Raw genomic sequence first — 16582 nt, forward strand, 5'->3', positions numbered from 1 at the left:
AGCACAGGGCCCTTGAGCCTGTCTCAGGGCTGTGGGCTTTAAGCACTGAAGCTGCTTTCTTAAGAGATCCTCTTTCCTAAGAAGTGGTCAGGGTAGTTTTGCAACCCTTCAAGGAACACTGGTGGGTGCCAAGCACTGGGGCTATCGGGTCCCGTCTGCATTTGTTCAGAACACGCTGTTCTGTCAGCCTGGATTTCCGCCATCCCTGCTGTCTTCCCCAGCCATTTGGTATCTTTAAGCTGACTCTTGAAAAAGCAGCCAGACCATCCACATTGGAAGGAGCCCCTTGACTCCCCAGGCGACCCCAGACACTCTTTGGTGTTCTCCCTGTCTACACATCCATTAGTCCCTCGTCCCACTGTGTTGTAACTATCACTTTACCTGTTTGCCTTCCTCACTGGACTGAGCTCCCTGAGGACAGCCCTCGGGTCTCTTCATTTGTGTGCCCCCTGCCTTACACAGCTTCTGGCACAGGAGGAGGCACATGCTCAGCAAAGTGATTTTAAATGGGCAAATGGTCTTTGTTCTCAAGGGGCTCATTGACATTCTAACAAATAAGTACGATAACGCGTGGTACATGCAAAGTATATGAAAAGCGAAGACTGTCCAGAGGAGTTAATGTATTCATTGATCTAGAGAGGGAGTCAGTGCACACACACAGAAACTTACACAGCAGCACAAGAGTCGTTTATTCGTGGAACGGTTCACAGCTTAGGAAGTCACACCCATCTGTTCTCTCTCTAAAACCCAGAGCAACCTGCGAGGTAGGCTGATGATTAGGTCCTTTGTCCAGGGAGAAAGCTGGGGCTGGGAGATGTTGCCTCTTGGCCAAGGTCACAAAGCTGGTGGAAAAGCCAGTATTAGTGTCCAGGTCTCTCTCACATCACACTTCCTCTCAGGGGAGCAGTACAAGATGTTACTCGGCAGTGAGTGCCAAATGAGCAGAACAGACAGCTGTAGTGCTTGAGAGCAGGGAGGGGCGAGGGGGCTGGAGACCTTCCCAGAGGGCTCTGGCTGGGCTGGGAAAGGAGGCAGCTGCTCTGTCCCTTACAGCGCTCAGAAAGCCAGGACCCCACGACTGGTCTCTAGACACATTCGGGTTGACTGAGACACCTGTGGGGCCCCAAGCTCCCTGACCTGGGGGAAAACATGCATCCGTGACTCCCCCCCTTCCTGGACCAGGGGCTCTTAGGAGCTGTGATTGTTCAAGCGCTGCTGGGGTGGTAGTTTCGGGATGGTCTGGGCTGCGAAATGGGGGAGAGCGCCCCCTGGTGCTTCAGGTCTGCTCCTCCCACGTCTGGTTTGTGCTTGGACAGCCTCCACATCCTTATCCTGAAAAAGTCCCTCTAAAATCCCTTGAGGTCCCCTTCCCTACTTAGAGTCGCTCTGTGTTTCCCACCACCTTCGGGTTTTCTCTTCCATCTCCTGAAATTCTTTCAGGCTTCCTCTGGCTTCTTCAAGCCTCTTTCATCTCTGGGCCTTCCAGGGTCTCTGGCTGCATAAGGAACTGGAGAACATGTGGACTCAGGCTGCAGAGTGGCTTTGTCTCCTTGCCTAGGAGACCTGAGGCAGAGCCTGGAGGAATGGAGATCGACCTCATTTCTCCACTTTGCCGAGGCAGCAGCTGTGGTCCAGCCCCTGCCCTGCCTCTCTCCTTTTTACTGGCCTCTTTTGTTCTGTCCTGATCACTTTTTCACGTGGTTGCCTTATTCTTGCCTTTTTTCCCTGATTGACACTCCATTTAATGATATTTTCTCTGACCGAAGTGGAGGTGAAGGAGTGGGAGGGAAGGCCTGGCTTCTGGGAGAGACTAGTACCTGTGGCAAACCCAAGGCGAAACAGGGTCCCCTTTCTGGTCCTTGAGCCTGCCTCTCCTTCCCCTGCCAGTGTCCCAGCAGCAGGCCTGGTTGCTATGGAAGCAGTAAAATCCTGACAAAGCCTTGGCTTCCATTGCTTAGAGGTCGCAGTCCCCCTTTCCTTGCCGGACCTCTTCCCATCACCATTGCCGGTCCCCTCCCAGTTTGCTCCTTTATCCAGATTGCTTCACTCCCTCACCTCTTGCTCCCTCACCATTTCCTTTCTGTTCCCGATGGTCCATCTTTCTCCCTCCACACCTTCCCCTTCTTGTCTTGGCTTGACCTTTCCCCTGTCTTCTCTCTGGCCCTCCCCACTGGAGCCCTGAGGTAGGCAGAGCAGAGTTTCAACTGTCCCCACGTTGCCTGTGTCCTCACCAGCCTTGCTGCCCTGTGGCCTCAGGAAGCTGGGCCTTGCCAGCTGCAGTAAGTGTGGTGCCAGGCTTTGGGGCGGCAGCTGGTGCTTTGGCATCCGGAGGCAGCGAGGACCGAGTCTACGGGCAGCCCGCCCGGACGGGGAGAAACGTGTATGCAAGGGAGGGGCATGGGCAGAAAGTGCACCCAGAGAGCCCGCTCCCACACGCGGTGCCCGCTGCTGTGGCCTGGCCCGGCAGGTGCCTTATGAGGGCCACGGGTGCCCCCGCACCCCCACATTGTGCCTTGCTCCTGCCAGACCTGGGGGCCTATACTCCACCCCCTGCACTCCATAAAGGCCTTTGCCAGCACTCTTGTTCCTGTGAGGCAGGCAGGACAAGCCGTTTGCTGGGGAGGAGGAGCAGTCGCTCTCAGGGGCCAGGTTCTCTGCTCTCCCCACCCTGTCCCGTTTTCTCCTCTCTGAGTGAGCTCTGGCTTGTGAAGCCCCAGCTTCCCTCCACTGAGTCGGTGACCTCTCACCTGTCACCACTGACAGAATGCTAAATGTCCCTAAGGCTCTCCTAGTCATTTTTGCTTCTGCTTAAAAAGTGCCTATGGGCCCTGGCTGGCGAGGCTAAGTGGACTGAGTGCTGACCTTCAAAAGGAAAGGTCGCTGGTTCGATTCCCAGTCAGGGCACATGCCTGGGTTGCGGGCCAGGTCCCCAGTTGGAGGCGTACGAGAGACAACTGATCACATAACTCTTGCACATGGATTTTTCTCTCCCTTTCTTCCTCTTTTCTCTTCTCTCTAAAAGTAAATAAATGAAATCTAAAAAAAAGTGCCTGTGGAAGGAGCCCTGTGCACACACGTGCACACGTGCATGTATGAGAGCCAGGCCTGCCCTTGCCCTTTCACCCGTAGCCAGTCACCGGCACACTGGGTCTCACACCCATTCCCTGGGGCCCCTCGGTGGCTCTCTGCCTAAGGGCCCATCTCTGCTGTCCTCTGAGGTTGGAGTAGGAAGTGGGGGGAGGGTGATTGCTGGCATGATAGCCTCCTTGTAAGCCCCACCCAGTGGCCTGCTGCTACCTGGTGCACATCCCTGTCACTTGCATTGCCTTCCCATGTGTCCTACCCCTGCCTCTCCCCCACCCCGTCCCCCCTTCCATATTCTTCTCATCAGCAGGCCTACTAGTTGCCTCCCTGCTGGTGAGGCCCGAAACTGTCCCTGGGCTGAGAACGTCATCACTGAGAAGAGGCAGCAGAGGGAGGTGGGCTGCACTCAGGGCACCTTGGTGCCCCAGCCATAGAGAAGGCCCTCACAGGGAGAAGTCAGGTGGAGCCTGTGTGTCTTCCACATCCCTTTGTTAAGGGGAGTGGCTGATGGAAGGCTGGTGGGGGAGGAGACAATGAGAATGGCTGCTTTGCCTGGCCCTGTGGCAGCTTAATTGTCAGCTGTCAGTGTGAGAACTACTTAGCAGTCTCTTGCCTTGGAAATGCACATGGGGGAAGTTGACATCTGACAGCAGAGATGGCTGGGTCCAGAGAGGAGGGTGGAGAGGCTGGGGAGGGGAGAGGGCCTGAGGCTTGCAGTTGGGGCCATGGGGGACCCGTGCCCGGGCTGCTGGAGGGGAAGAGGGTGGTCTGGCATCCGCTCTCCCACTCAGCCTTCTCCCCTTTCCCCACACCACGGCGTCCAGGCAAGGAGGAGTTCGTGGCGACCTTTAAAGGCAATGAGTTCTTCTGCTACGACCTGTCACACAACCCGATCCAGAGCAGCACGGACGAGATCACCCTGGCCTTCCGCACCCTGCAGCGTAATGGGCTGATGCTGCACACGGGCAAGTCGGCCGACTACGTCAACCTGTCCCTCAAGTCTGGCGCCGTCTGGCTGGTCATCAACCTGGGCTCAGGAGCCTTCGAGGCCCTTGTGGAGCCTGTCAATGGCAAGTTCAACGACAATGCCTGGCACGACGTCCGGGTCACCCGAAACCTGCGCCAGGTAGGGGGAGCAAGAAGAAGGCCAGGCCCAGCTATGACTGGGGCAGAATGGGAGTGCGGGTGTGAGGCGTCAGGGCAGGGCGTTGAGAAGTGGCTCTGGAGAAGAGCGAGACTTGGGACTGTGACGATCCAGGAGTGTGGCAGTAGCCAGCAGGCTTCAAGGACAAGGGAGTGGAGCTAGGGAGGCAGGTGGCTGAAGAGCTGCCCAGGGTAGGGGTCTGAGGGATGGGGAAGGGCTGGGCTCCGGTTGGTGGCAGTCGCTGGGGTTTCAAGGGCTGGGGTAAAGGAAGCAGGTGATCTGGCAGAAGGGCGATTCAGGAGCTGGGAGGAGTGAAGTAAGGCCTGGATGGGTGGGCCCCGGGGGGCTTTGGGGTGAGGAGACACTGGCTGGGTGGAGCGGCTGTGGGGGGTGTCCCAACGTTAGGGCAGAAGGGCACAAGCAGAAGCCTGGGGTGCGTGTGGGATCAGGGTATGGCCTGCCCCCGCCCCTCGGTGGGGCCATTCTCCGACAGAGGCAAGGGTTGGGTCAGAACAAGGTGGAGGTGCAGCAGGTGGGTGAGGGGGAGCCGGACAGAGAGGGGCTGGGGCCCACCTCTCCTCTGGGCAGCACACTTCCTTCTCTTTTCCCTTTCAGTCCCTCCGAAGGAGCCCAGGCCATCTCAGCAGTCCATGGCTGTCTTTCCAAGGCTCCCAGGCCAGCCCATGCAGGAACTCAGAGGAGACTCTTGGCTCTGCTCCTGCAGGCAGGACAGGGCTCTTCTCCACACTGTCCCCTCGGCTCCTGCTCCCAGACTCGCCCTCCGGAGAGGTGCCGCTGTTTCTGGGCATCAGCTCTGTCCCTTAGTAGTCTCTTTGCCTCTCACAAGGCCCAGGGTCGCTATGACAGGGGAGGCCATCTCTTTGGCCAGGCTTCTGCCTGACAGCATAGCTGTTTCCAGCCCTGAGAAGTTCCTGTCTCAAGCCAGGTCCAAGCCAGATGCTTCTTTGAAAGCAGGAGAGGCCACTGTGCATCCTTGTCTCCACCTGCTGACTCCTGTCCCTGCTCATCAGGTGCCCAGGCTTTTGCCGGCCCTTCCCTCGGGTCCACTGCTTTCTCTTGTGGCTGATGGCAGAGAAGCTCTCCTGGCTGCACCTACGGCACTGCAGTGCAGCCAGAGCACATAGCATCTTGGCCCTGGGAGGCGCTGTCTCTGCTGGTTCACGGCCCTTCTCTTACTAGTTATCGTAAGAGATAACTTGTGCTTACCTGTGCTTCTGGTTACCTGTGCTTCTGGTTCTGGTCGTATGGTGGCCAGCCTCCCATTGTCTCTCCTCTTCATCATCATCTTATCCCTCCTTCTCTTCCCCCTGAAAGGCTGGTCAACAGGGGTCGGGATTCCGGCTGACCATGCACCCTCCTTACCTGTTCTCCTTCAATGCCGGTGATCTCATGGGGCTTCTCCAGTAGCTCCTTTCTCGGCTGTGAGGAGGGGTGCCTGCCGTTCCTTCCCCCTGCTGCTACCTCTACAGCTGGGCCTCTGCCCAGGCGCCCGTTCCTAGTGTCCCCGTGCTCTGTAAGTGGCGTGCATGGTGGAGGCACTCCTCCTCGGTGCAGTGCCTCTCTTCAAGTCCCATCATTCCCCGACCACCTGCGCAAACCTGAGAGTGTCTGTCCCTTTGTCATCCTTTTATGTGCCGCACACATTTTACTGTGAGAGTGTGTGTGTGGGGGGCGTTACCTTTGGTGCTTCTTGCTTGCTTTCCCTCCCCAGGACCAGCGCTGTCACCTGGTACTGCCCTTGGCAAGAGGATGCTGCAGGCTCAGAGTCCCTGTCTGTGCATCACTTGGCCAACAAATGCGCTGTGTGTCCATATGGGGTATGGAGGGAAAAGAGGTCCCTGCCCTACCAGCCCTGGAAGAGACGGGATGTCTGCTAAAAGTGAACCCAGCAAAGCCATGCAAATGCCAACTGAGGAGCAGGAACTTTAAATGTTCTAGGAACCAGAGAGGCACTGAGAGGAGGGAGAGGTCTGTGGCCGAGCGGGTGGGAAGGCTCAGTGGGGATGAGGCCTGGTCTCAGCAGCATGGAGTGTAAATGGTGAGCCAAGGAAGCCTCTTCCTGGGGCTCACAGAGTTGTGGGTCCCAGCTGGTGACTGAGGGAACTGACTTCTCCCAGCCTGTCCCACCAGATGGGGGAGAGCAGAGTCGGGTCAGAGTCAGGTCACACTGACCCGAATGTAGGCCTTTGGGCCCCAAGAGGGTATCTGCTTAAGACTTTGATGGAGAGCCCTCTTTAAAAAGGGGTTCTGGGGGTGTTTTTTCAGTCTAGCTCATGTCTGTGAGGTGAGGCACAGCCCTTCCTTGGTGACTGCACCATTGGGGGAGCCGAGCCTCAAGGCTGTGCTCCGGATTCACTGGATCCTCACCGGGACCTTCGACTGCCTATTTTTCAGGGCTTCTAAGAAGTTACTGGGCCCCGTTGTCCCTAAAGTAGTGGTTCTGCATCGAGGGTGGTGTGCCCCTCTTCCCAGCAGACATTTGGCAACATCTGGAGACATTTTGGGTTGTCACAGCTCAGGAGAGGCTGCTACTGGTAGAGGCCAGGGTGCTGCTAAATACCCCACGATGCACAGGGCAGCCCCACGGCAAAGAGCGATGTGGCCCCAGGTGTCAGAGTGCTGAGGGGTAGAAACCCTGCCCAAAAAGTCTGTACAGTGTCCAGATGGTGTCCTCGGCTTGGGAAAACCCTTTTGTGATCGGAGGGGTGATGTTGGGCTGGGGTGGGTGGTTTTAAAGCAGTATTCTGTGTCCCCGGGTTCTGTGGGCATGAGCAAGGATGGGAGTAAGTGTAAGAAGTGACATCTGTCTCCCTTACAGGGTAGATGGCAGGGTCTGAGAACACCGGGTTCCACATTGTTTTCCCCAAGTGATTAGAAAGGCCAAAGCGGGAAGGGCCTGCCCCAGAGTGAGCACCGAGGGGGTCTCCTTTCCCCTTGGCTCTGGGTCGAGAGGCCAGCTCCAAAGACTGGAAGGAGGCAGAATTCCCCCCCTTCTCTGAACCAGGGAATTGTCCCTGAAATCATCCAGAGGCTCTTAGAACACAGCCGCTGGGACCGGAGGAGGCCTCACTGAGCGAGCACCTTGCTCTTGCCTTCTGCTGCCTTCGAACTCTGCCTGAGGCCACTGTGACCGGAGGCGTCTCCTGGGGGAGCTCTGCAGGCAGGGTTACCTTTGCGGATTCCCCGGGGTCTATTTTAATCCTGGGTCCACTCTCCTCCCATCCCCAGTGTGCCTCCCACCACCCTGCGAGCCGAGTCCAAACCCGTGTCATTACCAGCCAGCACCAAATTTGGAAGACAGGCCGGCTACCAAAGTATCACATGTGCTTCCTCCTGCCTGGCTTCTCAGTGCGGAGATTTTCAGGAGCTCCCCTGGCCCCAAGGAGGCAGTCCCCGCAAAATGGGGTCCTCTGGGCATTTGGGGGCTCCCTCCTCCACTTTCTGTCTCAGGGCCAGTCTTCTCCAGCAACTCAGATGCCCTGTCAGAGGATCTAACTGTGCTTCTCTGCATACTCCATCGGCGCCAGCTGCCCTGGCTCTCCCTTCGTTCCCTTAGTTCTCCCGCCACCACCACCATTCTCCTCCTTTCTGCCTAGAGCTGGGGTTTGAGTCCGACAGGCTGGGTTTGAATCTCAGCTCTGCTACTAGTTTGAGAGACCTGAGGCAAGTTAGGTAACCTCTCTGCGCTTAGCTGGTCATGGGTGAAGTGCCTTTGCTGACTGAGGTGGTGCGGTGCAGCGCAGTGCAGCGCAGTGCAGCGCGGTGCAGCGAGGTGCTGCCCCTCTGAGCAGTGAGGGGCTCTGGGCCATTCTCATTACTGGGGGTTTGTTCAGTCCTTCAGGCCTGGCCCAGATGCCACCTTCCTCACACAGCCTTCCTGACCCTCCCACCCACAACCAGGCTTTGTTCTTTGCCGTGTTCCAGCGCTGTCCTCTCATTCCGTCTGAGTGGTCAATGCTTCTGTTCATCTCCTATCTCTCCTCCTAGGGGGTAAGTTCCTTAGGGGCTCAATGCCAGCAACTACTGAGTGTTTGTAGTTGTTCTAGTGTTTTTTCTGGTTCAGTTGGGCTCTTTCTTGAAGCCATTTGGTGGGTTTTGGACACGAGGACCCAGCAGATCTATCTCATACGAGCATTGAACTTGCCCTCCGGAAGACTCCTATTCGCTTTATAAAGCCAGGGCAAAGCCTCTCCCATCCCCTCCTCTGAGTTTCCATGGGACTGTGTCCCTCTTTTACAGCCCGCCTTGGGGGTGCTGCCCCTTCTCTCCTCTCCCAGCCCTTCACGTCAAGGGTCTCATTTCCTTTTTTGGTCTCACTAATGTTTCTACATCCTGTGAAGTGGGAGGTAGTCCCCTGTTACTGTTGAGGAAGTTGAGACTCGGCAAGTTAAAGGACTCACCCAAAGTTACCCAGTCAGGGAGTGGTACAATGGGAAGTCTGCCTAACTTCGCAGGCACTCCGATTCTCTGCCTCCCAGGGAGGGCCTGGTGGTCATCGTTGGTACCAAACGCAGTGGTGGCTGTAGTCTGTCTTGTGGTTCTGCCGTTCTTGGATGTTCCCAAATCTTGCAACCATTGGAATGTTCTGCTCGTCTCAGAAAATGGACCTCTCTCATCTCTGAGTAAAGCGGGCGCCTCTTTTCTTTGTCCTGAGCGTCTCTTGCCCAAGCTCCACAGAGATTGTCTTCATGCACATTTGTGTGACCTCCCTCGAGGCTGTCTCCAGGGGCTGGGGCTACACTCAGAGTTCAAGGTGGAGACAGCGTATAGTTTGGCCCAAGGGCGCTTCAGGGGCCATGGGGAGTCTACACTTGAAGCAATGAGTGACTTCTCCCCTCTGTGACTCAATGCCCCGCTCCCCCTCCAAGCACTGCCATTCTGGTGGCCCCGAGTTGTCCCTGTGAGTGGAGGACGCCCTTTCCTGCATGTCTGTTAGTCTGAAGGTCAGCTCTCCAGATCCCGTCATCTGTGAAGGCACGAGTCGCCACCTCACAAGCCACCGGGAATGGGTTTCAGTGGGAGCTCCACTCGAACATTTGGCCATAATTGCCCCCTCTGGCACGATCCCCACAGACTGGGTTCTGGACCCCTGATCCCTAGGTCTAGAGGGGTCCCCTGTCACCTACTCCAACCTGTATCTCTGGACACCTTAGTGGAAGGCCCAGGCTTTGAACTCCCATCTCCTCCCTCTTAATCTTATTTCTGAGTTTGCTCTTCTATTTGTTAAAATGGAAGTTGCGAAGGAAAGTTGAAAAGTGTTTTTTTTTCCTTAAATTTTAGTTTCCACAATGAGCTCTAATTTAAAAACAGTAGTAGTTGTGTTCCCTCTCCGATGCCCTTTTCCTACCTTGTTCAACTAGCACAGCAGTACCAGGCAGCTCTTACTTGTTTTGCTGCAATCGGTTCAGCTGTCCTGAAGCTCATTGTTCCTTGTCTTGACCAGTGGTCCTCTTCATTTCACGATGGCCCTGCTGATGGAAACTTGAGTCACCCGTTGTCCCCTTGTTCCAGCCACTGCCCCCGCAGTGAGACTCTTGCCCTCCTGCTATGTAAACTGCTTCTGCATCTAAGAATTAACATTGGTTATTCCACACTCCTTCTAGTTGCTAAATATTGAATTCTGTTATTTTTAATTATATGAGGCCCTTATTAATTGTGTTACTGAATTAGCCCCATGCCCACCGGTTATAACTCTCCAACTAATGGAGCTGCCCCTAGAATCCCTTTCCTTCTCACTGTCACTCTCGGGTGTGCAGTTCAGTGTTTGGCAGCAGTGCTCTTCCATGGCTGATAGTCTCAGTGAAGCTGCCTCTGTCCTTTTGACATCTCTTCCCCAAAGATCAGGGTAATTTTGAAGGTAGTTGTTGCTCCTGTCTTTGGCCGTGAGAAGAGAAAATGAACTTGGGGGTAGAAGAAGCTGGCTTATAGCTTAGGGAGGAGTAAAGGGTTTTAGAGGTAGGTCGGCCCCTGCTCCTTTTTATGGCGTGGTGTGGAGTGGCTGAGTTTCTGGTGCTGGCTGTGGGGCGTGGAGGCTCAGGGGTCTGTGGGTGTGCATGGGGGGAGGCTAGGCTGCTAGGAAAACCTTGCCAGTTCCAGAGACTGGCAGGGGTGCTGGTGGTGGATACTTAATTTGGGGAGGGAGAGCTGCCTGGAGGAGCATAAGAAAATGGGGGTGCTGTGGTTGAAGGACCTGGGGAACTTTCTGGGAAACGTGGGCTCTGAAAAGTCAGGTTAGGCAGGAAGGGGAGTCAACTTTGGGTGGGAGAAGGGGAGGACAGGGGGGAGAGTTGGGGATGATTACATATGATTTGAGAGTGAACCCTCTGCCAGCCTGCGGAGGGGAAGGTTTCTTTTTCCTCATTCCAGTGACAACTCACTCTCTTCCTTTCTCAAGGAAGGGAGATAGATAAAAAAAGGGGGGCAGCTGCCCCTCCCCCCTTGGTTCTGTTTGCCTATCCTCCATCCCCAGGAAGAGTAGACACCCATATCCCATCCTATGCTCCTTGGGAATCCCTATCCTTTGTCCCCAAATGAAATCTCCAGTCATTCTAGCCCCTACTGTGATTCTCTAGGGGTGTCGGGCCACTCTTTTCCCAGCCTGACAGCCAGCTGGCCATCACCAAACAGTTAACCCATTAACTCCACATGGCCATTGGTCAATCCGTTGGCCAGCACCAGCTCGCTCTTTAGCCAGTTCTCTGTAAAGCCATCTGGTTGACCAGTTAGCCAATAAACTCCCTTGTCCTACCCAAGTCAACAGTCCATCCCTGTCTCATACCCCGTGCTCTCCTCCCTTCCTCCCCTCAACTCCCTAACATTCCAGCCGATAGGGTTTACTAATACCGCATAACTGGGTCTGCTTCTTAACCCCCTGCCTTCCCTCTTTCACCCTCTGTTGGAAAACCCCGTTGCCGACTCTGTGTGTGTTACTAACACGCTTATAACCCAGGGGGCCAAGGGATGGGCAGGGACAGGTGGGGCAAGGTATGAGTGAAAGACTGAACTAACCTTTCTGTGTCATCTGCGGAATGTTGACCATCTTTAAGTCTTTGCTTTCTTGGTCCAGTTCTTTTGTTTTCTTCTCTACTAACCAAGGTCTTTAACTGTTCCCCTTCTCTGCAACAGGCTCTTCCTCCGGGCGGGGATGGGGGAAGAGGAATCCACAGGAGGGGTGGAGGAGGGATCGGGAGATGAAGGGGTTTAATTTGTGTGTGTGTGTTTTATTTCTCCTTCCCATCATGATTTAATTTTCTTTAAACAAAATACTTTAGCTAAACCTAAGGTGGGAGGGTCTGAACAAACAACCAAATATATATGGATATATATTTTTCCTCCTTCCTTGAGTTTCACAGTTGGTCATTTTATTTTTCTTTTCTTTCGTTCTGTTCTTTTGTTGTTGTCTTTGTCGTTGGTTTTTTTGACCCCACCCCCTCCCCCTATCTCCGGTGAAGCACGCAGGGATTGGACACGCTATGGTAAACAAACTGCATTATCTGGTAGATATCACTCTAATTGTCTTACCGTTTGGTTTGCCGTGGGTTTTTTTAACTGTTCGATTCTCCCTCTTTTGTTTCCTTCCCTTGTTTGGTTTTGGTTGTTTTGCTCTTCCTTTTTTGCGTCCTGGACAATCTTTAGATTTTTGCTTCTCCTTTAGTTTTCCTCTTTCCCTTTTCTTTCTTTTTTTGGTCCAAACTCAAATCCAAAAGACAAATGAAAATCGAGGAATTTGGCCTGTCCCTGCTTTAACCCCTGACTCCTGAATTCAGATTCCTGGCCAGAGGGACCTGGAGGCAGGCCCCAAGTTCATCGGCTCTGGTTAGACCAGCCCCGATGCCAGGCTGCTTATTTCTATTGCTTTTTTTTTTTTTGTTAAAACCCCCCCCCCCTCGTTTTTTCTCTTTGGTTTAGTTTCTTTCTTGGTCTCCTGAAAATCCATGGAAAACACCATCCCATGACATGCTCTGCTCTGCTCACTGTCAGCTCCTGGACAGGCCCCTTAAGTTGGGGGAGGGGGTTGGGAGTGAGACCTCCAGTGGCTGCCAGCTGGGTGGGTCCCCCAGAGGGGGCAGAAACCACGTTGGGAGATGTGCAGCTGCCTGGGACCCGCCCAGACAGCTCTTTCAAATCACCAGTTCATACCAGTTTGGGGGCTGTCCCCTGCTGGCTGCCAGAGAAGAGGTGACACTCCCTACCCTCACTTCTCAACCTTGAGGGCTCCTGGTTCCATCTTCCTGCACATTTTGCATGGCACGAATGGTCTTTCCCCCCACCAGGGACAGCGTCCAGTTCCCCCCACAGCTCTGCTGCTCTAACTAACACTGTGTTTCACACTGTCTTCCTTCCCCTCCATCTCTCCTGCCCTCTCTGTTCCCTGCCTCTCCAGCATGGCCTGTGACTGGGGTTGGTTTCCTTCCCTGGGGAGGGGGTCAGAGGAGGCCCAGCAGGGGTGGAGTTGGGGTGGTTGTCCCCAGGCTCCTCTGTTTGGATTGGGCTCGGTCCCTGTGAGTGTTGGTGTGGGTGTCTGTATAAATGCAGCTGGTGTGTGTCGGTGTGTGGGTGCAAGTGTGTGTAAATGTTGGTGTGACACTTGGGTGTTAGTGGGCGACTGCACTGTGTGTTTGTGAGACTCTGCTGATGATGCTACACATGTAACTGCTGGCCGGTGTGAGCCAGAGGCTCTGCGGCCATGTGTGTGTTTGAGCATGGTGAGGGCTCTGCGTGGAGGTGGTTGTGGGGACAGGAGCGGGAGGGGCTGAGGCCGGCCCTTTGCTCCGAGCCTCGCTTCGCCTCGGAGTGCGCCTGCAGGCCCTGCCGCGCGCCATCCCCTGGGATTCCCTCATGCCTGCCGGGCCCTGGCTCTGCGGCAGCAGGCGGTTAGTCATCGCCTATTAATAATGCAGAGTGATTGAGCACCAGACTGGGGACCCTGCAGATGGACGTGTCCGCTCCCGTGGGGCCCACGCTGCTTGGGGCAGCTGCCTGGCCTTCCCAGCCTGCCTGGTCCATGTGGTTGCCTGGCTGGTGGGGACGGAAGTGTGACGGGTAGGCTCCCAGTCTGAGTGGCTCTTTCATCTCTCCACGAGGCTCTGCCTCTGAGGCCATGCCTGGCCTGTCTTGATGCTTTGCGGGTCTGCACTTCCCTGCACCCACAGACTCATGATGACCCTGTCCTCTGCCTTGTCCCCGAGCCAGTGCCCATGGCTGTGGCCATCCTAGCTGTCCCCAGTCCAAGATCTTCTCTGGTCACTCCCAGTTGTCCCCAAGTTCAAATGGAGCCATTGGGGGGTCCCAGCCCCACTCCTCCACTATCCATTGTCCAGAGGGGGTGAGAGGATGCTTCTAGGATGTAGCTGCTGCCCACACCTGACTGGGCCATCAAGTGCCTGTCGGGACTTCTCTTTACAGAGCTTCACTGTAACTTGGGGACAGAAGGGGGAGGCAAGATAAGCCCCTGTGGTAAACCCCAAGCACCATCCTGGGGTTAGGGCCTGCAGGCCTTCCTGCCAGTCTCGCGCCTGTGACCTGGGGCTAAAGCTCAGTTACCCAACGGGCTGGTGATGCACCTGTACTACCTGTTTCATGGGGTCAATGTGAAGGTCAGGGAGGGTGATGGAAGAGGAAGCATTTGTACTCTGTAAAGGCAATTCTAATTTTATTAGGCTTTATAAAGTGCTAACTGATTATCTCAGTGTTTCCAGGGCAGGGATGTTCTGTAAAGATGCAGGTCCCTTCCCACAGCAAACCCTGGAGAATAGTGTCGCTGGCCCCACTGGAGACCCTATTACCATCTCTTCTTAGGAATTAGTCCTAAAATAACTTCATGAAACCCCAGAGTGCCTCAGGAATTGGGCCTGGGGAGGAGGAGGGGTGATGGGGTGACTTGGGTAAGCTGATTAAGAAGCAAAGAACCCTCTCTGGTTTCCTCCCTGGCAAGGGAAGTTGCTACTAAATTCTCCATCTTTGAAGTCTACACTTTCCAGTGTGAGCATCGTCATTGATGATCGGGGTGGACTCATAAACCCTCAGAAAAATGTTGCAGGGACCAGCTCCTGCAGGCCAGGACTGAAGTCAGAGAACAGGGCACCAAAATACACAGGATTCAGCCTTCTCTGATTCCCAGGCCTTCTGTAGCCGGGTTCCAACAGGGTTAGTACTTATTTTTTTACTAACTCTTTTCTTCCTCAGGGAGAGGGTGGATACAGATCAAAAAGGCCAAGGTTTGGATCAGGTGTGGTCAGGCCAATAGATGTTTTCTTATAAAACTAGTAATAGTTCTTTGTGCACACACTGGGGCTTTAGTTCCATTAAATAGCTCTCACGTTTTGAACATCATTTAAACTTGATGAATGTCTAGATTGCGGGCAGCAGGCGAGATTATTTCCAGTTAACAGATGAAGGGACTGGGGCCCAGAGAAAGCCTGGGGTCACGCAGCCAGGTATGGAAGATTTCCATGAGTTCATTTCAGCTGTCTCACGTGACCCTCCTAGTTAGCCTGGGAGAAGGGAGAGTGACGGGAGTTGTTAAACCCCTTGTACAGATGAGAGTCAGAGAGGTGAATTGGGATTGTCCTGGAAAACGGGAAAGGCTAAAGGACTCAGGGTTTCTGACCCGAAGCTTCTGTTCCCAAACTTGACCAGACCCGGACACCAGGGCTGACCGTCGGGCTGTGTCTGCTGGCTCGATCATCTTCCTGGTGTGTCTTTCCAGCCGGCTTCTCTCCTTAGTTTCTCCCCCATCCGCACACCTGGCTAAATGTCAGCACGGAGCAGGGCTGCACGCCTCCCTCAGATGCCCCGCCACCTTCATTGTCTGCTCCCATCCCACTCAGTTCTAAGTTAACCAAGTTTGGCTTGTGGAACCCAGGGAGAATCTGATGACACAGAAACGGCCCCTTGCAGGGAAACAAACTGCCCGTTGATGCAGTTTTGCCTACAATGTCAAGGGGCTTCATGAATCCCCAAAGCCCATCCAGCCCACCCACAAGTTCGAAGCACTTGCCCTGACCCCATCTTATTCTCCCTCAAATGAGGCCCTTCCAAGGAGGCCCATGACCGTGATCACAGCAGGGAGCTAAGCAGGGCTCTGGGTGATGCCAGAGGGGATCTGCTCTTCCTCCCTTTCTTCCTGGGGAATGTCTGTGGCCAGGGCCTGGTTTCACACCCTGCCACGCTGCCTAAGTAGGGAGCCAAGCAGAGCAGAAGAGAGGCGAGGTCAGCGGGGAGGGTTGAGAGCCCGCCCAGGCAGTCGGCCGCCCCTTCTAGCACCTCCAGCCACCCTCTCTGCTCCTGGGGCATGGAGCTGGGGCTGTGCCGCTGGGCGCTGGGCTCCTGCATTTGCTGTGCTCCCTGCCTGGGCACAGCTCTTCCCAGCCAGAGCTGTGACTTTTTCCTCCCGGCCTACTTGGTCCCCACTCAGGCCCGGCCTGTCCGTGTAGAGTGGACTGGCCGAGTGAACTGCTATGGGCAGGGTATAGAGTCTCTGCCTGTCTTGGGGCCTGAGCTATATGGTTCTGGTGATGAAAAGGGTGCTGTTGGAAATGAGCCCATCGAGACCTGCCCCCCCCCCCCCCGCCACCTTCAGTGGGATGTGCTGGTGTATGAGCAGGTGTGTCTGGGGTCCGTGATCAGTGGTGAATGGGCCGTGGGAATGAGCGTATGGGTTACCCTCTGGTGGGGACGGTCTGAGTCTAATCTCCTTCCCCTTTTTTCTCAGGCCATAGATATCTGTCCTAGTGAGGGCCCTTCTCCCCTCCTCTGCTGGAAGGAAGCTTCTCCTTCCTGCACCCCCACAGCTCTTTTGCCTCCATCTCTGCTCTTCCTGCCCCGCTGGCCTGCGTGCCTTCTCACCAGTGGCTGTGTTCTCTCACCTCCCCTGCTGGGCCGGCCCCCACCCTGGCCCTCTAACCCGCATGTGCCCCTGATGCAGTGGCTGTTCTGTGTTGCATGCCCCCCCCCCCGCCCTCCTCCCCCGCCGGCCCTACCCCTTCCAGAAGCTGCGCGGGGGGGTTGGGGGGCAGGGGCATCATGAACCCCCAGGGTGGAGGGGGACAGGGGAATTATTTCCCTGTTTCCTGCTTTTACTAACGAATCCGCCATTTTTGTGTCTGGACTTTGATTTGTCTGAGGGAACAGTTGGGTTTACTAATCTGTCATCTCCCTCTTGCCTTCCCCAGAGACCTCCCTCCATTGCCCTGCCCTTGGCTTCCTTTCCACCCAGTGCCCGTTCCCCACTTCTCTACTCCCCCCCCCCCCCAGGCTGACCTCCCTTTCTCTGTGCATCTCCTGATGCTCCCCACCGCCTCCTACCCTCTCCTCAACCTCTTGGGCCAGGGC

General features: G+C 55.3%; 1 protein-coding gene across 9 annotated transcripts in view; it reads left to right on the forward strand.

Annotated features, from left to right (window-relative positions):
• The window catches only part of NRXN2 (neurexin 2), a 93610-nt gene that overhangs the window by 19609 nt on the left and 57419 nt on the right, over positions 1–16582 (forward strand). For 4 of the 9 annotated variants that reach the window (XM_037146414.2, XM_037146416.2, XM_037146419.2 and 1 more), the window contains 2 exons: positions 3909–4210; positions 11701–11724. In XM_037146414.2, the coding sequence (XP_037002309.2) occupies positions 3909–4210; positions 11701–11724 (326 nt within the window). Of the gene's footprint in view, positions 1–3908; positions 4211–11700; positions 11725–16582 lie in introns of those variants that run through there. The other 5 variants (XM_037146411.2, XM_037146412.2, XM_037146418.2 and 2 more) reach the window with 3 other exon arrangements.

This window comes from Artibeus jamaicensis, unplaced genomic scaffold (assembly GCF_021234435.1).
Source record: "Artibeus jamaicensis isolate MK-2021 breed Jamaican fruit bat unplaced genomic scaffold, CSHL_Jam_final scaffold_614, whole genome shotgun sequence".
NCBI classification, from domain to species: domain Eukaryota; kingdom Metazoa; phylum Chordata; class Mammalia; order Chiroptera; family Phyllostomidae; genus Artibeus; species Artibeus jamaicensis.